The sequence below is a fragment of the Rattus norvegicus genome, chromosome 10 (assembly GCF_036323735.1).
Source record: "Rattus norvegicus strain BN/NHsdMcwi chromosome 10, GRCr8, whole genome shotgun sequence".
NCBI lineage: Eukaryota > Metazoa > Chordata > Mammalia > Rodentia > Muridae > Rattus > Rattus norvegicus.
The window spans coordinates 27,113,625-27,138,227 of NC_086028.1; the positions used below are offsets into that span (position 1 = coordinate 27,113,625).

The following is a 24,603-nucleotide window of genomic DNA, read 5'->3' on the forward strand; positions in this document are numbered from 1 at the left end:
TGAAGCATGTCACTGGGATTGCAAGATGTGTGTTTAATGGGTAAGAAGGACATCACTTTCTAAGCTCATAACAAGCTGTCTAAATTGATTAGACTCCTGCAAATGACATTAAGGTGGACAAAGTTGTTGTTTAGATAGATAGATAGATAGATAGATAGATAGATAGATAGATAGATAGATAGATAGATACTGGTGTTTTGTGTTTTAGTGACATCATTTTCTGGTTTCCTAGAAGGAACATGGAGGTAATTTCATTTAGTGTCATCTATCTTATGTTTCCTCAATGAGGTATGAAACATAGTCATTGATGATCATGCATAGGATGTCTGTTGCTTTCCATTGAAACCTACAGATAATCTTGATGAGCTAAAGTGGGCCCAAAAGAAGAATAATTTGGTTTCCTATTGAAGTGTTGAAGCTGAACAACACACTCAGCTACTATATCTGAGAATTTACTGTCATTATGTTTCTAACTATTTACTACTAAGGGGCTCTCCTAGTGTGTGCAGTTATACTTATTTTTCAATTACAGAATGATTAAAGTAAGCCTAACATATGGGATTGACCAGCTCAGTGACCCAGGTCTTAATTTTTATTCCTTGGCTCAGCCCCCTTTCTTTGAGAATATGTTACTTTTTTATGAACAATTAAAATATTGGTGGCATGACTATTTAGCAGCTAAATGGTCATTTGATAAAAGAATTAATTTTAAAGACATTGGATCTGGTCCTAGAGAGAGCTATCAGGGCATGCTCAGAGTCATTAGAGGTAGAACTTCATTAGAGTCCTTTGTCTCTCTACACCATCTTCCCCACTTGTATATATTATTGCATGTGCATTACTACAGTGAAGTTGCTTCCTTGACATCACCTACCACTGTCCTAATAGATTAAATGCCCCTGTATGTATGATACTAAGTGAAAAGTATGTAAAAAAAATGGCTACTGTTTTCCAACCGAGGTGTAACACTAACAATGTGAAAAGCTACCTCTGGCAGTAATCCTTCCTCAGCATAAGCTGCAGTTTCTCTTATTTACTCAAAATATTTATTCAGTGCCTTCTCTGGCACAGCTACTAAAGAAAATAATAGGGATAAAGAAAACAGACGTGATCTTTGCCCTCACAAAAACATTCACACAGCACTTAGCACCCATTTTGATAATTACAGTTTATATTTTCATCCACTCTGGACTTCACCTTCCAGGAGAGCAAGGTCTGTGCTGTGGCATCATTGAAACTCCAGTGCCTGTCATGATCCTAGATTATCATAATGCTCATTTTAAAGAAGTAAAGAGAGCATATTTGGGTGTCATTCTCAGCACATGATGTGAGATTTTAAAAAACAGATTTAGGATTGCAATGACAGTCATTGTGCAATAATTTGAGCAACAATTGTGGGATATCCCTCAGTGTTTTAACTAGAGCCCCAACCCTATTTCTAGGTATCTTTTTAGGTATAATGATAGACCAAGACGATTATGCATGCTATGCAGTAGTTCTCACATATTGAGCTACATCTCCAGCCACTATCTTGCCTTAACGAAAGGTTTGCTATTTCTGTCTCCTTAGATGAAGGAAAGATCTCTGTCTGGATAAAGAACTGGTCAAACATCCCCAAGCTTGTAAGTGACAGGACCAGGATGTTTATCCACATCTTTCTCACAGTAAAGTGAGGCTTTCCCCTATGCTGTTTGCATTTCTAATAAAGGCAAAGCTGAGGACAGATCTTCTCCATCTTATAGAACAAGAACCAAAATTATTTATGCTCCTAAAAATGGTATGGGTATGGGGGGTTTTTTGTTTGTTTGTTTTTTGTTTTTGTTTTTGAGAGAGAGAGAGAGAGAGAGAGAGAGAGAGAGAGATCTTCTATAAAACTTGAGTGGCTGATCAAAAATGTTATATTCTTAAGGTCCCAAGATAAAATCTGAAAACAGAACTTTGTTGTTATTGTTGCTGTTTTTGTTTGTTTGTTTGTTTGTTTTCTGAGAAAATTAGCATCACTCTTCTTGTACAAGAGTAGGGCATTGTCTTTCAAAATTACAAAATAAGGAGCATTAAATAAATGTAAATTCTGTAAGATGTGCTAAAACATTATTATCAGTTCAACAAATATTTTAGGAATTGACCTTGTTTAAAATACAGAGCTTTAAGGGGAAGCATAAATTCTGATTTGTTGTATCTGAGATTTAATTCATAATTACTTTTTTCCCATTATCAGATTTCAAATAATACAAGACAGTCCCTTGTATAAATCGGAGTTCCTTGTATAAGTCTTTGCCACAAACTCAGAACCTTCATGTACACTTTAATAGTAATGTTTCATGTAATTTGAAAATACCACTAGTGTTGGTTTCAACACTAAAAAGGATCACACATTATCTACTTTTAATTTAAAAATGGAGTGCTAAGTAGTGTATATAACTCATTTGGCTTCAGCTGCAGGATAGTCTTAGCTATAGGAAAAAAGCAAATTGGCTTGTGGGGGGGGGCAATAAGTGGGACCTAGAGGATACAAAACACCTAGAATTTTTGTAATAGCATTGCCTTCAAAGACTTGTAGACAATCATCTACATGGTTGATGATTCCCAACATACTGCAGAGTTATTACATCCAATTGGCAAATTGAAGGCATAATGAATTAACACAAATGTTCATCCCTCAGTTTATAGCCCAACTCCTGTTTATATCCCAGGCTGCCAAGATCTTATAGAACCAGATTCTTCTTGTACAATAAAGAGAAGCCAGAAGATACTGAACAACAGGTATAGCACTGTGGGCTCAGATTTTACATTCTGCTGCTCTATGGTATTCATCTTTCGGCAATTTTCTCATTCTCTTTTCTGACTTCTCTGTCACTGAGAGAATTACTGAATTCTTAAATGCTTACAATACATTTCCCTCTTCCTTCTATTATTTCTTGAATAATCAAATGGAACTTACCAGTACTGGACTGAACAATTCCAGAGTCAACTGTTTGCCCAAGAAGGTCATACTGGTTTAAACGTGACCCATCTTCTGCCACAACCACTGAGCGGGCTGGCTCCCTTGTCCACTCATAGACAACTTCTGCTCTTGTATAAGCATCTGAGATTAAACAAAGAAGAGTACACTTATGCATCTGTGCTATGATTCTCCTAATGAGCTGATTGTCCCATCAGCTTCATATTTCTTTCCACATTGTTGCAAATGGCAAGCTAGAAATGAAAGCTCATATTCAGTTGCTTGGTAATATAAATATACATTTTTCTGAAGTTTTCTTTCACTCATTTGTTCACTCTTACCATGTTAAGCACACAATAAGGATACAGCACTGTGCCGGTGATACAATAAGAGACATGTGCAAGGTGGGTGACTTTATGTGACTTAAACTCTTTATGTAAAAGGGTCATTAATACACAGGAAAATAAAGATATAATTCCACAGAGCAAGATAATGCATACACAGCTGAGTGAAGGAATGGAAGGAAGGCTGCATTTTAGATTTAGAGAAGCTTGGAAAGGCTCTGAGCCAACACTTTTATAAAGCACAGGACCAAAAAGAAGATCAACAGAGGTCATAAGAAAGAGTTTCTTCAATAGACATGTTTTTGTTATTGTTTATTTATTCATATTTATTTCAGGCAAAGGAGTGACTCAATTGAAGATGATTATTGTGTCTAAAGTAGGAAACATTAGATCTACAGTAAGATTAGAAACAAAAACCCTGCATTCGCATGAAGTTGAGCCATGGAAAGTGCAAAACTAACACTGGAAATGTTGCTGCAGGGCACTTAGACCAGAGGCTTACACTGGAAACCTCTTAACATTGTGTATATTTGGAGAGGTTAGCATGAGAAGTTATCTTATAGAACCTTCTTCTCACTCATTTTCATTAGGCAAGTCAATCTTACTCAAGGAATCTTTCATATTAGATTCTGGCTCATGAATTCTTAATCTGTCGAGATTAGAAACAAGTGGAAAGAAAGGAGGAAATGAAGAAAGTGAGAGAGGAAGAATGGGGTAGATGGGAGGAAGAAAAGAAGGGAGCAATAGAAAATGGAAGATTACGTAGCATTTCTATTTTCCAGTACCAGAAGACCCACTTCACATGGGCTGAGATGCTGTCCCCTGTTTAGATGCACAACAATTTTAATAATTTAAGGGGTATCAGATGAGGAAAAGTTAGCTGCTTTAGATTATTTGATGGAAGGTCACAATAGCAATGGTTGGCCTTATGATAGAAGGCTGATTCACTGGCCAGTGGCCAGTTTATCCATTAGTTACATATGGCACACTGCCCAGGGACCAAAACACTTTCTGAAGGCCATGAAAATGTTTTAATTTATTTAAAATCTAAGATCAATATAACCTAACCTGGCCTGTAGTCATCTTTAGACCACCAGTTATGAACTATAATTTCAATTATGTTTTGGAGAACTACGCTCCCCCACGCCCAAGATAAAACTGTTTCAAGCTCATTGAATTCTTAACACTAGTCTGTTCAATAGAACTCTCAAAACAAGGTTTAAGAATAGTGTACAAATATGTATTTGGCCAAGCTAAAATATTTTAAGATTCTAAATTATGGTTGCCCTTTACATGAAGGTGATGTTCCTTACATAAACAAACACTGCCTTTGAATCAAAACTTGGAAAGTCACTTTACTCTAAACTGAGTGAAGCAGAAAAACGGAGATCTTGCTCCCCCATTATATGCAGGCACCCTGTCTGCCCCATCATTAATTATATGTGTCACATCAGCTATCTCTTGAAGAAATTTGTATGGAAAATTGAGAGAAAATAATTTAATGTATTCTGAGACACATTTAAGTGGTACATGGGTAATCTCGCTTCGCCCCTGTGGACTTTTCAACATTTCCTTCTTTTCTTGTGGTTATTTTTTAGTAGGTAAAAGAGAAAAGCATTTCACTGTTGTTCAGAGTAATATAATTTTATCAATGACGAAGGTATAAAATGTGATGTTTAAAAGACTCTTAAAGAATCAGAGAAAGAACTGGAAGAGCTTGAAGGGGCTCGAGACCCCATATGTACAACAATGCCAAGCAACCAGAGCTTCCAGGGACTAAGCCACTACCTAAAGAGTATACATGGACTGACCCTGGACTCTGACCTCATAGGTAGCAATGAATATCCTAGTAAGAGCACCAGTGGAAGGGGAAGCCCTGGGTCCTGCTAAGACTGAACCCCCAGTGAACTAGATTGTTGGGGGGAGGGTGGCAATGGGGGGAGGATGGGGAGGGGAACGCCTATAGAGAAGGGGAGGGGGGAGGGGGATGTTTGTCCGGAAACGGGAAAGGAAATAACACTCGAAATGTATATAAGAAATACTCAAGTTAATAAAAAAAAACAGAAAAAAAAATAAAAGACTCTTAAAAAGGGGGCAGTGTACAGGAATTGGAGACGTATAATATTACTTACAACCCATGGATATATATTTCAACAACATAAATTTTTCTGGTCACAGCAAATCCTTGTTTTCTTGCCGAAGTAGACACTGTATGTGTGAGAGTGTGAATGGACTGAATGTGCCTCTTGGGAAAGCCTCAGTGGCCATGTGCTTTCATCACATTTTATAGAGAGCAAACTGGGCACAGAACTAAGGGAAAAAGCAGCTTACAATGCTATTTGTTCTCCATCTTATTTGAGACATGTTTTTCTCTAGAAAAATGTCCACTCTGTGCACATAAGCCAAGGAACTACATTGGTTCTGTAAATGTCAGAGAAGCTAATTCTAGCGATCAGGTCATTTTGGAACAAACCAAATCTCCTGCTACTTTATTGTACACTTGTTGTCAAGAGTGGCTAGATGGTAGCATTTTGTATCTGAGATTGTCTGTGGAATGCTAATATATTTGGAGTGGGAGATTTGGTACGCCATCTTCACTGTCTTGTGCTTCATTTCTTAGAAGTCCCATGGTGTATGGAGACAAGACAGGCCTCTGCTACAGTACAATGAAGCTTCACATCACTCAGTACTCTTGGCTTCTGCTAAAAACCCTCCCTGAATGAGGAATGCACTCCTATCATGCAAGCTGGTGCTTTATGGAAGAGAAGACAGAAGGAAGGAATCTCGGTAGTTTATTTGAATGAATAATTCTTAAATATGAGAAAACTGACAATCACATTCAATTACTTAGACAAATACTTGAGGACATGATTTCAAAATATCTAGGAAGTAATTTTAAAGACAAAATGCACTAGTTGAGGTCATGAAATAGCCTCACAGTAGTACTACATACAGTCAACCCTAGACTTAAATCAACAGAGAAGCCGTCAAATGAAGATGTGGTGTTTGTTGGCTTCGGTGCCCAGGTCTTCCAGTTTCCCCTTCATTCCCCACACCTCTTCCATCCCCTCAGAAGTTTAAATGTGGAAAAGCAAAAAGGCCTTTAAAGCCTGTTAGAACAATTTCTCTTTATTCCATAAATACTTATTTATTGAATTGTGTTACGCTGTGCCCTAGAAAATGCTAATTAAAGCATACCCGGCTCTTACAAAAGTAGTAGTCTGTAGACAGTAAAAAAAAAAGTATTCATAACACAAATAAAAATGAATACAGGGACAAATGTTATAAAATAAGTTGGAAAGAGAATCAAGAAGATCGATAGTGCTGTTTACAAATTACTACAGAATCATCAAGAGGTGCTGTCTATGCTAAGATGTGAGAGGTGGAACAGGAAGTTAGACAGAAAGGACGAGAAGAGCAACGCACAGGAAAAAGATTAGAAGCGAAGCACCCAGGTGGAGTGCTGCTTACACATTTTCCTTTAACTTCTTTCTTTTTCTACGACACACTATTTGTTTTCTCCTCACTATCTACTTCCTACAGGATAGGCAAAGGAAAATGCAGTTCATCTTACAGAGATATAGGTAGACGATTATTAGGATTTTAGGGGAAACGTTGATTTTTGTTTAACAGTCACTGGTTTCTTTTTTTCTTTACTAACTATTCCTCGTTTTCCTGAAAACAGATACAAGTGCTGAGATGCCATTTTGTGATGAGGAACCTCATGTAAAGACATTCCTTTACTGACAGGAGCCTGGTATAGCTGCCTCCAGAGAGGTTCTGCCAGAGGCTGACAAATACAAAGGCGGATGCTCACAGCCAACCATTGGACTGAGCACAGGGTGCCCAATGGAGGAGTTAAGGACTGAAGGAGCTGAAGGTGTTTGCAACCCAACAGGAAGAGCAAAAATATCACCCAAGAACTTCCAGGGACAAAACCACCAACCAAAGAGTATCTGTGGAGGGGTCCATGGCTCCAGCTGCATATGTAGCAGAGGATAGCCTTGTAGGACATCAATGGTCCTGTGAAGGTTTGATATTTCAGTGTAGGGGAATGCCAGGGCATGGAGGCAGAAGGTAATGAGAGTGTTGGTGGAGAGCACCCTCAAGAAGCAGGGTGAGGGAGGATGGGATGGGGGTTTCAGACAGGAAAGGGGATAACATTTGAAATGTAAATAAATAAAATATCCAATAAAAAAGGGAAAAAAGATGCAGCACTAAGCAGACATCAATCAATAGTGACCTGTACACATCTGATATGAAAATGTATGGTCCCTTTTCTTTAGCTGTCCACACTGCTGAAGCAAATCTTAATGCATAAAAAAACAAAACACAACAAAACAAAAACCAGAACTATAACTCATTGACCAAGTAAGAACACATTTGAAGCCTAATTAAATCTGGGAATAAAATACTTTTATCTAGGGACATTATTATAATGATATTGTGATATTGATAATGAATTAATATTGGCTCAGGAAAAATATGATGGGTGAGCTTCTCTCATCTAAGGTTTTGTGGGCTGGAAGAAAGATTACTTATAAAGCCTGATAAATTTGATGCACTATTTCATATTCAAGTTACAAATAATGGCATGACAGTTAGGAATGCAGCTACTGCTCAGGAGAAAACCCAAGAGCCCATGGTGTAAAGAGAACATTAAAATGAGAAAAGGATGGGGAAAGGTAGTCGTCTTTAAAGTCCCGTTCAGCCGACATATTCGGAGGATATTAATCCAGAGTCTTCAGGATAGAATGTGACCTATAAAGAGAGAACAATGACTCCCCATGACTAGAGCTCCTAGGCACATGAAGGCCCTTTGCTATTTTCTTTGCTTGCTGTCTTCCTACACGATCACTATTTTTCCTCTATGAATCATATTTTACCAAAATAGTTGCTCAGTCTGCTTGTCTAGTGGGAACAGTGAGCCGGTTAGGTAAACTGGGGTTGACTCAGTCCTTGTCTAAAACCCTCCTGTAGGAAGCCAGAAATACATTATCCTCACATTATGTATGCATGATAGAAATGGAAGGGGAAAGAGGCTCGGAGAGGTCAGCTCTACAGCTCAAAGCTCCTTTGTCTCCCCGAAGGTACTCCTTGATGATATCAAACAGTATGCATTCCTTAAGTTAACCCAATGGAAACAGGTCTATGATACAATCAAATTGGAACAAAAGTGTAAATAAACTAATGAATGTCATGGGACAGTCCTACTGGCCTGGAGATTACTAGAGATGACAATGACAATAAATTATTTTCTAGATAGCTACTTTAACATTCAGCCTCTATTAAGAAAAAGCATCTATACATTGTCCTAGGCCACCTGCGAATTTTTATTAAAACAATATCAGAGCAATATAAAATAAATGCTGCAATACCCTTTTATGGGGATGGAAATGTATCTATGAGATGCGAGCATCGTTTCCCTTTTCCACAAATGCCACCAGATACTATTTTCTTACTCTATGGTTTAACATGTCGTTTCCATTTTAGTGACTAAAAATAAAAGGGGAGCTGGAGAGACGATTCAGTGACTTAGAGCGTGCACTGCTCTTCTCAGGGTCCTGAGTTTGTGTCCCTGCACACAGGTCAGGTAACTCATGACCATTTCTCACTCCAGCTTCAGTAAATTCAATGCTCTCTTCTGGCTTCCACAGACATTCACACATGCATGATGTACACTCACATTGTATCCAAGTGACAGTTACTATTGCTATGATGGGCTATGTCAGGATCACCAGACCAGGAGCGGAATCATCCACAATGAGCTGGGCCCTCCCTATCAATTACTAATTTAATAAAAAAAAGCCTTACAGATCATATGCAGTCATCTTCTCAATTGACGTTCCCTCCCTTTAGATGAGTCTAGATTGTGTAAGTTTTACAGAAAATTAGCCAGCATATATAGGCACAAATACACGTACATAAACAAATATAAAATGTTTTAAAAAGTAAAAATGTAAGAAAAACATCTAAGGGCTACTACTTATAGGAGACGCTGTGTCCTATACATTGCTCTCTGTGTATTTTGACTCTCCAATAGACCATAACTACTTGGAAATCTCTTGTTTGAGTTCATAGATCTCTGATAAAAACAATTATAATTTGAAGTAAATTTACTTACAGCTCCCAAATTTTAGTGGGCAGGCATGGGCATCCATGGGAAAGTCTTCTAAGTGCATGGGGCATTCGGCTCTCACAGTCAACCTTATTAAGGGAACATAGAATACAAACAAAAGCTCTTTAGATTAGATGCTGACAGAGGAGGATGGTATTAACTCTAGCAGACAGAAAAGATGTAAGTTAAATGCATACCCGTGCCATATTCCCAATGAATGAATGAACTAGAAAGATCCACCATGACTGATTTTTCTATAATTTTGTGTTTGCTTGGTGAAAATGGACAAGATTGCATTTCGAAGATGGAGAAAGAATTGCTGGTGTTTCTTATAACAGAGAGCACCCACTAATCCACCTGGCTATGGGAATCGTTCTGTTTAATTGAACTAGATATAATCAAGTAAATAACTGCATAACAGCATATAGAAATGCATCATACAGGGTGCCCATTTTCCTGACCTTAGGTCCCTTTATCTTGTATAAACAAAACTGAATTCAGGTCTGGGCAAGAATTTCTCTGTCGTTTCCTCAATGGTGGCCCTGATTCTTTTATCCAGCTGTTTCCCTAGTGAAATGTGGATGTGACTCTACATATTACCGCTATCATTTGGAAAGGAAAGAAGGCTTTTCTTTTGTTCTATCTCTCAGATTCAACACAGAAAAACCCTCAGGTTACAGTTGTCCTGCTGACTTCTTCAGGAAGAAGGAAAATAAGAATAAAACCAGACAAGGGTCTTCTGCTCAAGTTGGCTCTATGAATACTCATTTTGAAAATACAATTTGGTAAATAAATTTGAAGCAGGTTCTTAGGTTGTGGTACTTGAGAACTCTTTCCCCTTTGCTCTGTACAACAAGATTTCTCCCATTTGGATCCCCCTGTGACCAGCACACACATCAGAAATATGCAGTGCAGTTTGAAATGCGAGGGATGTTAATGGTTGCAGAGGCTAAATATATGGTAGGCTCACCCTGGGAAATAGAAATACTTGACAGCAATGGAATGTTCTCAGAGACAAGGGGTCATGAGTGAGCTTATATGTGAACAAAATTGCTTCAGTTGGTGCAAGCTCTGCTTCCATATGCACTTATACACATTGTAATGAAGGGGGAATATTTATTTGTTTGTTTGTTTATCTATCTATTTATGAGAAGAAAACTGTGCTGATGTCTTCAGAAGACTTTGGACAATTTGATATTTTTAGTAGATTTTCATTCTATTATGATGATGGACTAGACAGCCCTGCCGATGTGTGTTTGCGTTTAGTAGAAGGCTGTGATGGAGGGCCCACCGCTCGCCTGCTGTCTTAGGTGCTTTAGATAAAAAGGCGGGAGTTTACTAAAGAAAGAAACCTTTGCTTTCGATGATTGGCGCATACAGAAAGAATTTTATACTTGTCAGGTGTAATTAGGGACAGGTACTCCTGGATTGGATTTCTCAGTTTAATGAAATGGTTGGTGCATAGGTTCTGGGAGGTTAGGATCAGAAGGCAGATGTGCCATCATATTTTAATGAAACAAATGACCGAACATAAGAAGCATTGAGTATTCCAATCAATAGTTATATTGGGTGGCCAATTTTTATTTAAATATAACAGAATTGTTTTCACAAAATGATCGAAGAATAAATCAAAGACCATTCAAAATTTCCAAGTTAAGACTATATAAAAACACATATTTCTATAAACATTAACTAACACTTTTGTCTTTGTGATTCATGCTTCCTTTACTCTATTCCTAAAATACAGTATACTCCATTTTATATCATACATACATACATACATACATACATACATACATACATAGTCTTCAGAATAAGCCAAATGATCTCCAGCTAAGAATATTATTTGAGAAATTGTGTATTTCTTCACATACATATTTCCATGTGAATTTTTAAAAAAAATGATATAGAGCCATACTTTTCATTTTTCTTTCTTTGTTGTAGAAATACCTTTGAATATCTACCATTAGAGAACTTCTAGAATTTTAACTTATACTTTATTGGACTGCAGAGAGACATGCAATTCTTAACAAGGACTTCAGGAAGGTCCTCATGCTGAATTAAAACAGGTTGAAATTACAATCCCTGCAATGTTGAATTATTTAATCTAGTTTTCATTTACATTTTATTTAACATTACATGCATGAATCATACTTTAGAGCATTATGATTGCTTAGAAGAATAAATTAATGCTTAAAAGTAGGAAAGCAAAAACCCAATTATGGCACATCACCCTGATGATTTCCTTCTTGTGGCAGAACAAAACGTATGGACAGTTTACTGCAGGAATCATGGTTGTCCTTACCTCATGGTGTACAGCAGTGTGCCATCCTCTGTGATACGCAGGAGTTTATTGGGCATGGTCATGTTGTGGGCCACAGACTTTTTTCCATTGTGGAAAAATGTATCTGGAGTCCAGATTTTACTGGCCATCAGGTTGTTCAGCCGGAGCACTGTCATGGGTCCTTTGAATTTTAATCTTTCATCCTTCCAGCTTTGGCGGAAAAACACATCTATTGTATATTCCTGTATAATTTTGGAAAACAGCAGAGTTTACAGTTTTACATATTTGCCATACAAATATCTTACAAATAAGGTATTGGAATCTCAATGTGGCTTAGATGATGTTTTTGGGACACAAACTTGTGGTGGCACTTACACCTTAGTGTTAGAGGAATAACGATGGCATTTGTAATATTTTTCATGCATGTTCATACATACATGCATATGTAAATTCACAAATGCAGACAGACAGATAAATGGACGGATGGATGGATAGATAGATAGATAGATAGATAGATAGATAGATAGATAGATAGATAGATTATAGATAGAGACAGAAAATTGTTTAATATATGGAAAAAACAGTTTATAGAAAGAAAATTATTCTCAAACAAGAAAACCCCTTTGACAGCAGTAATAATATAAAATCAATAAACCACAGCTTAAAAAGCCCATATTTGCAGGTTTTTATATAAAGGGGGTATATTTAAATCAGGGAACTTCAGCCATAAGAATAAGGCTCCCCTGTGCTCCCTACAAACTTCATATTCAAACTCAAGCCAAAATGGTGCCATTACAGACGCAAAATTTCTTTGGCTAAAGAAATGGCCTTTGTTTCTTGTTTTTACACGGTTAATGTATGTAGCTTTCCAATGTTCCTACATAGTGAACAAGAATATGAAGATGTGGAATAAGTTAATCAATTTCCACTGTTAATTTGGAGGAGTTTTTTTTTCTCCAAAGAGTAGGGAGAGAGAGAAGAATGCAAAATGTGGAGGTGTGTGAGTTAGTGATTGCATGTGTGTGTGTCACATGAGAGATGTGTGAGCCTCATCAGCATTCACAGCCAGGGAATCTATTTATTTGAACAAGCAGAGCTCTCCTTATGGCATTACCCAGAGACAAACATCTGCTCATCTAAAAACAAGCAATGTGACTTAGCAGCTCCTGGAATTGAAAAGGATAGTATTCATCTTCCTTGTGCACTACTTGCTACACTGGCACTAAATTTAGAACTCAATGGTTCGAAATAAAGATTGCCATGTTCTCCATTAATCTTCGCATACTCAAAACCAGAAGGGGGCTAGCTGAAAAGCATTATGCCATGTCTTTCTAATCTTCTGAGGCCTGATGCGTCTGAAAACAGCTGCTCTTAAATCCTATACATGTCATTCTCAGGACATACAGAATAAATAATGTCTGGCTTTAAGCCTTTTGTGCACGGCTTAAATACCTGTCTCTTTCCTATGATTTAAACAATACTTGGTAAAGTCTGAGTGTGTACTTGCCCTTCTGGCATAGGTGTGATATTGGCCAATCATTACTGATCTCAAATTACATCATTTGTGAATGTCTTCTAATGAATCATGTGGCTAATTGGTGAGTGACATATATGCAAAATGATGCTATTCGGTTGATGCAGGTCAAACAAGTTACCATGCTCGTTGCTTGGGCTTTTCTGCGTCAGGAAGTGTCAGGTGAAAGTCACTGTGATACACGATAGGAATTCATTCACAGCAAACATTTGCTAAGCATCCATTAAATTCAGCAGAGGGAGAAACTATTAAACCCTAAGTGTTACCAGAAGAACACATGGAGGAGGATTATGGATTGGATGATAAGACAATACTACATGAGAACAATTGCTCATCATTCAGATATATCTAGCTTGTTTGTGTATATGTGCCATGTCTGGATAACAGATAGGCTTCTGGGTCAGGGATATGATATCTGATGACGGTTCGATTTTTCTCTATCTAGCTACAGCCAGCTATTCTCCATACAACTGAATGAGTTCAGATTGGTCTAGACTGCAGAGAATGTTTACAGGTGAATCAACATACCAACCATGCTTAAGGAAACCGTGTTTCTAGAAATCAAAACACTTGATTCATTTGCTAGCGATAGAGAGGGTTCTGGTTTTGGTTTTTTGGTTTGGTTTGGTTGTGAAAGCATAGTAAGTGTTCAATGAAAGTTAAACTTAAAATATATTTAGTTGAAATTTTCAACAAGATATGTCCAAAGGTAATGACCCCAAAAATTATGTCAATATGTCCCATGTCCTAACATTTGTGTGCTCTCTTTACATTTCCATTGGGCTTTTAGGCTTTATTTATCTGTTTCATTGCTGACGATGAAACCCCATTGGTTTGAGACAATTCTTCAAATGTAACACACACACACACACACACACACACACAAACACACAACCAACACTACTAGAGGTAAAATATATTCCCCCTTTTGTCTGAGTAGAAATGAAACCTAACAAAAGCAGTCGATTGCGGTCGTATCCTGCCTAGCCACAAACAATAATACTCTCTACTCCTGTTTCTGAATCTGCCCACATGGTAGAAGCAGACAGCTTCCATGGTTTCCTTATACAACATGTTTTAGCCTCCATGACCACTATGTGTTTGACTAAGAATGGACATTTGAACCAATATGAGCTATGTTTCCCTCTCTAGGAAGCAGGAACAAGGCATGGCGAAGACCCATACTGTTAGTAACTGCGGGTGTGGAGTCAATTCCTATTATTTTTTATTAATTTTATCAACCCAATTTTAAAGTAGGCCTCTTTACATCTTGGGATCAAGTGGTATTTGGAAAAAGTAACTTTGGAAACATATCGAATGGCAACTGTAGATCTCTCCTGAGAGACACACCCAGAGTACAGCAAATACATAGGCGAATGCCAGCAGCAATCCACTGAACTGAGATCAGGATCCCTGTTGAAGGAATCAGAGAAAGGTCTGGAAGAGCTTGAAGGGGCACGAGACCTCATATGAACAACAATGTCAACCAACCAGAGCTTCCAGGACTAAGCCACTACCCAAAGACTATACATGGACTAACCCTGGGCTCCAACCTCATAGGTAGCAATGAATAGCCTAGTAAGAGCACCAGTGGAAGAGGAAGCCCTTGGTCCTGCCAAGATTGAACACCCAGTGAATGTGATGGTTGGGGGGAGGGTGGTAATGGGGGGAGGATGGGGAGGGGAACACCTATATAGAAGGGGAGGGAGAGGGGTTAGGGAGATGTTGGCCTGGAAACCGGGAAGGGAAATAATAATCGAAATGTAAATAAGAAATACTCAAGTTAATAAAGATAAAAAAATGAAAAAAAAAAGACACAGAGAGAGAAGTCCCAGTCAAGCCAGACAAAAGAAAAACACAAAAGATGGGACTCTAAAGGGAAAAAATTATAAGCTGAATAAATGCAGTTTTGCTGAGGGATTTATTCAAGTTTCAGAGTTACAGCTCCCACCTCCACAAGAAAAAATTCTCCCCAAGTTTCTCTGCTTAATAGAGTAGTTCCCCGGAGAATGTGAACCTTATTCTCAAGATCTGGAACAAAACAGTCACTTTGTACCTAAATAAATATTATATTGAAGTGTTCCGGTTCATACCATTTTTTTAACCATCTGTGTGTGCCTTGACTTAATACATTTTAAATACTATGGAAAGCCAGGCTGTGTGGCTGTGCAGCCTGGATATTTCTGTCAGAACCTAGTGCCTTGGGAATGTGCTGTTTGATGTCCAATTAATGGTTTTTAAAATAAGCTTAGGGAGTTGACCTCATTTTGTTTTGTATTCTAGATGAAGTTGGATGCCTTGGGAGCCAAGCAGTCTTCAGGGATGGGCTGCCCAGGTTTCAGGTGCTACTGTTAGCTACTGGGTCACTTTCCTTTCCTGAAAGCATGCAGAGAAGAATGCTATTGAGCTGAAAGGTTGGAAATGAGGATAAGATAAAATAAGATTAAAAAGAATTCAGAACCTCGAGAACACTGAGTAATGGCAGATGCATATATGGTTACTATTAATTAGATATTTTTATTAGTTTCTACTTTAAAAAGAGGCAAAGTTTTTGCTGTTTTCTAAAGTAACCTTATTAAAAAAGAAAGAAAAGTAACCTTATCATTCTGCCATCTAAAACTCCTTTTTATACTTAATTTCCCTTAATACTATTTAAATAATTAGTCTTCTGTAGCAAGACATCAGGAACAAGTTCCAGGACCCACTTTGCAAAAACCTAACGTGATCATAACACAAACACAAGTCAAAAGCTGTTTGAGAAATGATAGGCAATGAGGAAGATCATATGTGAGACATAGCTTCGACTGCTTTAGGAATAATGATAACTAAAAGTGTCCTCTTATGTACCTTTATTTTTAGCCAAAAGCCTAACCTCATTGGTCCTTTGACTCTCATCTAAACTGAGCCAATAACTCAGAAGCAAAATCAAGTCAATTCAAATCCATCACGGAGGTGGGGCGCATAAAGTTTTAGCCCGATTGCCGAAGAGCCATTGGCAACCGATGTCCCTGGGGCGTGGGGAAACAGTTTTCATTCGAAATCTGACCCGTGCTTGGCTGCCTGTGCTCTGGTGGATGGCCCTGCGAACATATTGGCAGAACAAATTGGACTCGGGGTTCAAACTGAGAGTACACGGAGTTGAAATTGAGATGCTGTTGTGTGGAATTGGTAGTAGTTAAAGGGGAAAAGACAGAAACCAGAGTGCATTGGATCAAAATGCATTGCGTCCGTGAATGAAGTTCTTAAAAAATATAAATATATTTTAAGATAAAATATAATTAAAGTCTATTATATATTTGGAGGTCATTTATTTATCCAAATACTCAGAACTCAAGGACAATTTGTCTTTCTCTGAGCCACAAGATTCATTTTAGTAGGCACATAGACTGTTAGCTCTGTCCTAAAGCAGCTAGTAATTCATTACTCCATTTAAATGAGGGAATACGCTCATGCTATGACCTCAGCAAGACAAGTTCGTCCTTGCAATTTTTGACATTACTTTAAGGAAAAAAAACACATTAATTTGCAATAAAAAATTCATCAAGTAGTACTGTACATTTGGCCAAAAACTGTGTTGAATTTTATGTCAATGAGTTTCACCGAAATACAAATTGGGGGAGTTAATTTGATATTGTGTTAATGATAAATGGCTTTATTAAGCCTTTCTTTCTCAATTTGGTTCCCTGTGGAAATATAGAGCTTACATGAGTGTAGAAATGAAAAAATGCAATAGGTGTGTGTGTGTAAAATGTGTGCAATGTTTGTATTTGTGTATGTGAATGTTTGTGTGTATGTGCATGTTTGTGTGTGTATGTGCATATAATTTAAATCATGTATACTCTTACATGAATGAGTGCCTATAATAACACAGACATCTGAGAGACAATGGGCCTTTGTTTTTTTTTAATTTTTACCCAAAATATTTAACATTCTATTTCATTTTTTATATTGGCTTTCAAGGACAGACTTCTACTGGTGATGAGACTAACTCTGCCAGGCTTACTCCTAGAACTAAGTTTGATAACTCACTGTCTGTATCACCTTATAGTAATCGGGGTTCTCACAATGACAACATGCAGGTAGTTAAGCCTGTGACGGAGTAGGGGAGAGTGACAAGACAGAGTATGCATCATACAGAATACAGGCAGAAAAATTTGAGTTTCCTTTTAAACCAGAAAAAAAAATTCAACTTTTATCTGATTTTTCTCAGAGCTATTAAGAAATAGAAACCACCTACAAAAGAGTACTCATGGAGGAACCATGCTCCAGGTGCATATGTAACAGAAGATGGCATTGTCTTGCACCAATAGGAGGAGAAGCCATTGGACCTGTGATGGCTCATTTCCCCAGTGTAGGGGAATACCAGGGTGGTGAGGTGGGAGTGTGGGTGGGTGGGAGTGGGAGCATCCTCATAGAAGCAGGGGGAGGGGGGATGAGAGATGGGGAAACTGGGGAAGGGGATAACATTTGAAATGTAAATACATAAAATATCCAATAAAAGTATAAAAAGGGGAAAGAAAAATAGCGTGGAGGTTAAGATTACCTGCTACTCTCTCACACTATGAGATTTTGTTTCCCAGCACATATGCTGGGCAGCCTACAGTCTTCTGTAACTCTAGTGACAGGGAATCTGACCTGTTCTTCTGGCTTCTAGGTACATACACAGACACATGTAAACACAAACGTACACACACACACACACACACACACACACACACACACACACACCCCACAAGCAATTTTTTTAAATGATGAAAGAGATAGGGTATATAAGTATTTCCTACTTAAGGAATATTTGTTAATTTCTTTTGGAATGCTACTTAAACTGAGTGGTGGCTTTAAAAAACATTGTTGTATATTGAGCTCTATCAAATAACATATTTCAAAAGTATTCATTCAATGCATCTTGGGACAAAACTCATTTTCTAATGGGCAATTTTCACATTTTCTAATTGAGGACGGGATATTGCTTAACAATTTCCTGCGAACTAGAGCAATGCATCCTGGACCGAGCTAAGACCCAGGAATGCTCCAAATCTCAGGAATTTACTGAAATGCACAAGATTTGCAAGGCCCCTCAAAGAAGAAAAAGAAATCGGAACATATCTGCATTAAGTGCTAACAAAGTGGCATTTGAAAATACTAATACATATTTAAAGTATACATAGTGGTGTGTTCTAATGGCCTCATTACAATGGTGTGGTTATACTGATGTCAACTTTTATGTTTTCGAAGATGTTCTATAAGAAAGGGAAGGATGGACACCCACAGTTCCACTCTTAGAAATAATTTGATGAGCATTTTGCAACAAAGTACATGTCTCTCTCCTGTATTTCTCCCTCTCAATTATTCTTTTCTTTCTAATCAAGGTAAAGTATTTGCTCAATTTTGATATCCATTTTTCATATACAGTCAAAAAGCACCCAGACATGGCATGGCACAAATGCCAGCTTACTCTGTAATAGCAGTGCTTAGCATCTGAAAGCATGGTGTCCCAGAATCACCTAAAGTGAAAGGTTTGTTAATAGATACAAATCCTCTCTCTCTCTCTCTCTCTCTCTCTCTCTCTCTCTCTCTCTCTCTCTCTCTCTCTCCCTCTCTCTCTCTCTTTCTCTCTTCTTGTGTGTGTATGTTAATATATACATATGTATTTATTGTAATACACACAAAGACACAAAGTTATGACCAACAAAGGCATTTCAAGTAGTTTCTCCAATATTTTTTCTTTTAAAACATGCATTTTAAAAATACCAGAAATAGCAACACTAGAAACGAGGCAAGTGTCACTCAAGGAGTCTGCCTAAAGAAGACCTGAAGAAGTCGTGCTAATATAGAAGGGAGCAATTCTCACAAGGCCTTAACCACTGAGAAAGAGCTACAGGCAACTGGGCTGTGCTGAAGGAGGGGATTGGTCTACCCTAGGTATGAGCCCATAATTTGTTATCCAATAGCAAGTGGTGATCTCTAAAAATCACATACATACAAGTACCTCTAAATGGGCTAAGCGGCGTATTTATATCCTTAGACATATAAACAATATCAAGGAAAAGGAGAGCATGATTTCAAGTAGGAACAAGAAAGTAGAGGGTACTTAAGGGGGAATGGAAGGAAGAAAGGGGAGGGGAAATGATATAATTATTAAATCTTAATTAAATACCTAAACAAAACCCAAGAAATTAAACACTTAAAGTCACTTACCATATCGTGGTCTGACACGGGTCCGAAACTGGTGACAAAGATGTCCGTCTTCACTTCAGTTACACGCTCTGATGCAGCAGGAAATGGTACCAGTGAGTGTCTATCAACAGCCGCTATTAGAGCTCACTATCACAAACTCACACCCAAATGGGAAACTTGCTGGCTTTGACTAGCCATTTCTGGAATTGGTCTACTGTGTAGCTCTGATAATTGACTGCTTGCACGTGGAATTTCACAGTTAATATTTTCAACGGGGAAAAGATCCTAAATATGCCACCTTGGGAGGCTGACTGCCCAGAGATCTCGGCCTCTTCCTAATGAATTTTTAAAAGCACGGACACACTTGCCTAAGTGATACTGAACCGCTTTCCATTATAATAAGAAATATGTTACCATAGTGATATGCCTGAAGTTTAAATATTTTTACATAGACAGACCTTTCAGGTACATTGTTTACCCTTGGGAGGTGTAGAGGAAGTCATAGCCGGCTTTATGGATTCTTTAAGGTCTCCAGTGTCTGCTTTACAAATGATTGCTTTCTGTTACTAGATCATAACTGAATTATCCAAATTACTCCCTAGGAAAAAATATGACAAATATGGAAGCATTTTCAGTTTTGAGGATGAGGTACATATCGTGGCATGGAAAAAGTTAATTTAGTATGCTTTTTCATGTTGAATGCAATTTTATTATAGTGGCCTCTGACGGCCTATAGAGAAAGCAATAAACCATATTTCTTGCAGTTTCGTGACAACTTAACACAGATATTTCTAAAGGAGCACAGTTACTACCAAGAACAGGAAAACATGACTGGCTGAAAGGAAATGATTTGTTGAGGAGTGAGAACGGAAAAGAGGGTTATATAATTTTCATCTAATCTCTGGAAAACGACAGTCTCGTCTCCTAAGGGCTCTAATCGTGTGCGCTTCCGTTCTCTCTCTTATCAGAGGACACTGAGGACATCACCCTGTCTCTGTAGCAGTGAAGTCTTTTCATGATCAAGAGCTACCCTATCTCCTTCAGCGATTAATTCTTGGACACTCAAGACTTCAGTGTGAACTGTATTGCAAAGATGTTAATCTCATTCAACGAAAACAATTAGAGGAGGAAATCTTGCTTGAGATAACCATCTCAATTTTTCTTCTCTGAGCAAAACCATTCCTGTGGTACTGAAACAATCCAATAATCATAACCTCCGGTTTACTCTTGAAATTTTCTTCATAGTGTGTCACCAGGCAACAGAATTGTGTGTGTAGATCATACTTCAAATCTCAGCCTCGCCATGCTGTGGTGGAAGAGGCACAGGGGCCAGCAATGCATCTCAGTTCTGTTTCCCATTCTCCTCTCCCATTCCTGTCTCTCTGTCCTCTCGCATCCTTCCTCATACAACTGCATCTATCAGAGATATTTCTCTCTATGTATTTTAACTATGATTTTTTCTTAATTTAAAAGCTCTCATTATTTTATATGATAACTAAAACTTAGTTATACAGTGTACTTCACTACGTTTTCATGAATGGATATTTTGTTCATATTAAGATTACTTCACTTAGTCACATTTTATTACAATGTAATGAACAATAACCAAGGGAAAATCACTGCCACATATTTAGAAAAGCAAGAGCATGTGGTACTATGTAGTATGTTTTTTATTTTCTCCTAATCCACTTTTTGGCTGTTAAATCCACTGGAACTGGTCAGTAGGAAGAATCTGTAACTAAATTCGTTCTTTGGATATATAGTCATTATATGATCTGATATTCCTGTTGTGCTTTTGTTTTCAATCAATTGAGTCAAACTCACAGCTTTTCCAAGGTTCAAGTTTAAATATTATGGTGAATATTAAATATATTATCTATATAAATTATCTCATATAACCTAGAGACATGTGGAATCGAAGTTATGTCTGCTTTTACATTTGACTTTTCACTTTTGAGGAGCATGCTCATTTCAGGAATGCTGACTAATTTGTCTGCAGTTTGGCATACACTGGCCAACCTGGGGCACCCTCCTTTAAATCTATGTCACTAGTATCTGTTGCACAGTGAAGTGGCCCAAAAGAGTAAAATGAGAATTTACAAAATTTACAGGGTAATATTTGCCCTCCATTATTTTAAGAGTGATGGTTAGTAGGTGACCAGCTATATAGTCAAATTTTGAAGGTCTAAAATCTTATTTATAAAGACCACTGTGCCAAACAAATAAAGCAGGACACATGGCTAGATTTAGGTTCATCAATTGCCATGCATAGTTGTACCCATGCCATACAGAGAATGTAATTTACAAGAATGACTAGAATTGCATTTTAAAATCTATTTTCTCATCTCCCTTGGCCTGAAACTTATTTAACATATCAGTTCATAACTTTTAGGCATTTCACTGTATTCTTCTCTAACAGCCACTTCCCTCTAAGATTTGCTCATTTTCATTATTTTATAAAACAAGAAATGTGACCTTAAATCTCTGTATCCTAAGAATCTGAAATGACTTTTTTAGTATTGTTTCTGAAAATTCTCTAATCATTGGTTTATCTTTTAAAAGTTCACGATGACGAGTATCTGATATTTTCCGTTTTAATCCTCCAAATAGACAGGAAACAATGAGAAAGAAATGAAAGCAGACAGATGGAGGGGGAGACAGAAAGAATGGAGGAGGTAAAGAAGGAAGGAGAAGAGAATGGAGAAAGAGATCCAAAGGAGGAAAGGAAGGGATGAGAAGCAAGACAATGAGAAGAGGAAGAGAAGGGAGGGCAAGAAGGAGAAGGAAAGGAAAAGCGAGGGGCAGAAGGGGATGGGAGGGGAGGGAAGGAAAACAGAAGCTGCATACCTGGAGAATACATGCCTGCGAGGGGTTACAGAAATTAGCAGGAAAGGCTAAATGATATAATGAGAGGGAAGGTGCAAGTCAAGTGAAACTCGGCCTGCCACTCCGTTCTTGAGAGGCATAAAGCAATCAAAACAGGAAAATAAACACTTCCCCTGCCTTTTCCCATCTTAATGTCCATAGGACACTGTTTTAAGTAAATCAGTCAGCCCTACTGACCTGTTTGTTTCCCAAAGTTCTTCAGGAATACTCTTTCAAAATCATGCACAAGTTTTATGTTGAGTATGAAGCCAATATAATAGATGATGTTTTAAGCTAAAACATCAAGTTTAAAAATCTCAAGAAGATATCAAGTGGCTACATTTAAATTATATTTTCACTCATCTGTGACTATCCTCATAAAATACTTCTTTCGTCTCAGCCTAAATTCAGAGGAAGAACAAACTCTTTGACCAAAATGGACCTTTCACAAGTAGCACACCCACTGATTTAATACCACACTAGCATGTCCTTGGGCATACTTGGATGATATCAACATCTTTCTAGAGATCACATGAAAAGAAACCAACATCTTTTATGTTTCAATGTGTTCTTCTCAGCATATATCAGCAGCCAGGAACCTTAAATAAAATAGGTAAAAATACGTAAAACCAAGCCAAAACCAAATATGACTGAAACCCTTATGTAACTAAAGACTTGGTTGAAAAATATAAATCAATTAAAATAACTTGAGTGGAAGAACTGTTCAAAGATATAAATATTCCACCAAAGGTGTTTTCCTTGTGAAGGCCTTGCCAATGTCAACGTAATTGAAATTCTATGATTTTTAATTATAAATGTATGCATATGTTCATATTTTCAAGGAAAAAATGTACGACTACTTTATCGAAAATGGAGTCACAATGATGAATATTATTACCTATTTGGACAACCTAATGATAAATCAAAATAATCAATTTACATTTAAAAACCAGTCCTTAAACAAGCCTACCTTTCGTTGCTGTACCTGAAATATACAAGGTTTGCATCACCTCACTACCATGGAACAAATCTCTTTTGACCTGAACTTTCCAACAATGCCAAGATCCTACTGAAAGGATTGAAATAATAAAGGCTTTCAAGTGATATTTCAAAAGGACAATCAGTGCTAGAGGGACAAGGAAGAAAAGCACTATAGGAAAGTTAGAAAGACATGCATTCGACTGAGGGTCTAAGGGGTCCGATTTTAACTCATTTCCTTGTAGGAAAGTTGTGTGATTTCAGGTGCCCTTCCTGCGTCTTTGTCAACCTATCTTTGTTTTGGTTTATAAGTGAGTAGATAAGAGCTGAACTGAAAATTAAAGTGATTTACCTTTTTATATGTATGAATTGAGCTTACCTGTCCTTTTGTGTGTGCTGAACAGACACAGTTCTGTATAACAGCAATAAAGCAGTGAGAAAAAACCACTAATGCTTCTGTCCCGTGGCACATCTGTTATCTTTATAAATGAAAATCTATTTAAGCAGGACTTGATAGATGGGTACTAGATAGACAGGTGAGTGGATAGATGACTATGTAGGAGACAGGAAAACAACTGACATGTCTGGAATCTGGAGATGCTGATGATAGAAGAGAATGCTTTGAAGTGAATGAGACGAGATTGGAGTGGATGGCAGAAAGCAACCGACCTTTGTCCCAATGCCACAGAAAGCCTTTGGGCGTAGAAGTGACATTATTGTACTTGAACCTCCAGAAAATGACTGATTCTGTGTAAATATGTAAGAGTGTCTATAATTAAAAAAAGAATAGGGAGATAGGAGAGTTGTGGGCAACGCGTTAGCAATACCCATCACAACAGCTTGTTTAATGGGGCATTAGCCACATGTTCGGTGAAAATGCTGTCAATTGAGCAATTCAGAAATATTCATCGGAAAAGTTTTCGTGCACTCCTAATTTATGAAGTACAATTTCGAGACCAAATGGATAACATTACTCAGCATCATAAAATAAATGCAAAACTCTTAGTTTGAAATGGTCTTATTGAAGAGCTGGCAATATCCTGGGATCCCACACAAATACCAATGGGCAACATTTATCTCCCAGTCTTACTATACGTCTAATGCCATAGGGGAAAAAAAGGAACTGCTTCCCTGGTTGATTTGTAAACCAACCTTACTTGTTTGCTTTTACCAGCTAAAACTGCATAAACAGTAAAGAGTTGTAACTTAAGACATCTACTAAGTCCCTGACAATTTAGTGGTCTGGGGTTTACAGACCTCAAATGATACAAGCATTTATGCAAAAGAAAGATTAATTTTATTATCAGGCATGATATAAACCTCATTTCCACTGAAAATTTTCTTCTTTTTATTGTTTTAGGA

The 24,603-nt window shown here is 37.6% G+C and overlaps 1 protein-coding gene across 3 annotated transcripts in view; it reads right to left on the bottom strand.

Annotated features, from left to right (window-relative positions):
* The window catches only part of Gabra1 (gamma-aminobutyric acid type A receptor subunit alpha 1), a 55,833-nt gene that overhangs the window by 16,894 nt on the left and 14,336 nt on the right, over window positions 1–24,603 (bottom strand). For all 3 annotated transcript variants that reach the window (XM_006246124.5, XM_006246123.5, NM_183326.2), the window contains exons 4-7: window positions 19,420–19,487; window positions 11,709–11,929; window positions 9,410–9,492; window positions 2,942–3,085 (exon numbers count right to left, since the gene is read on the bottom strand). In XM_006246124.5, the coding sequence (XP_006246186.1) occupies window positions 2,942–3,085; window positions 9,410–9,492; window positions 11,709–11,929; window positions 19,420–19,487 (516 nt within the window). The remainder of the gene's footprint in view (window positions 1–2,941; window positions 3,086–9,409; window positions 9,493–11,708; window positions 11,930–19,419; window positions 19,488–24,603) is intronic.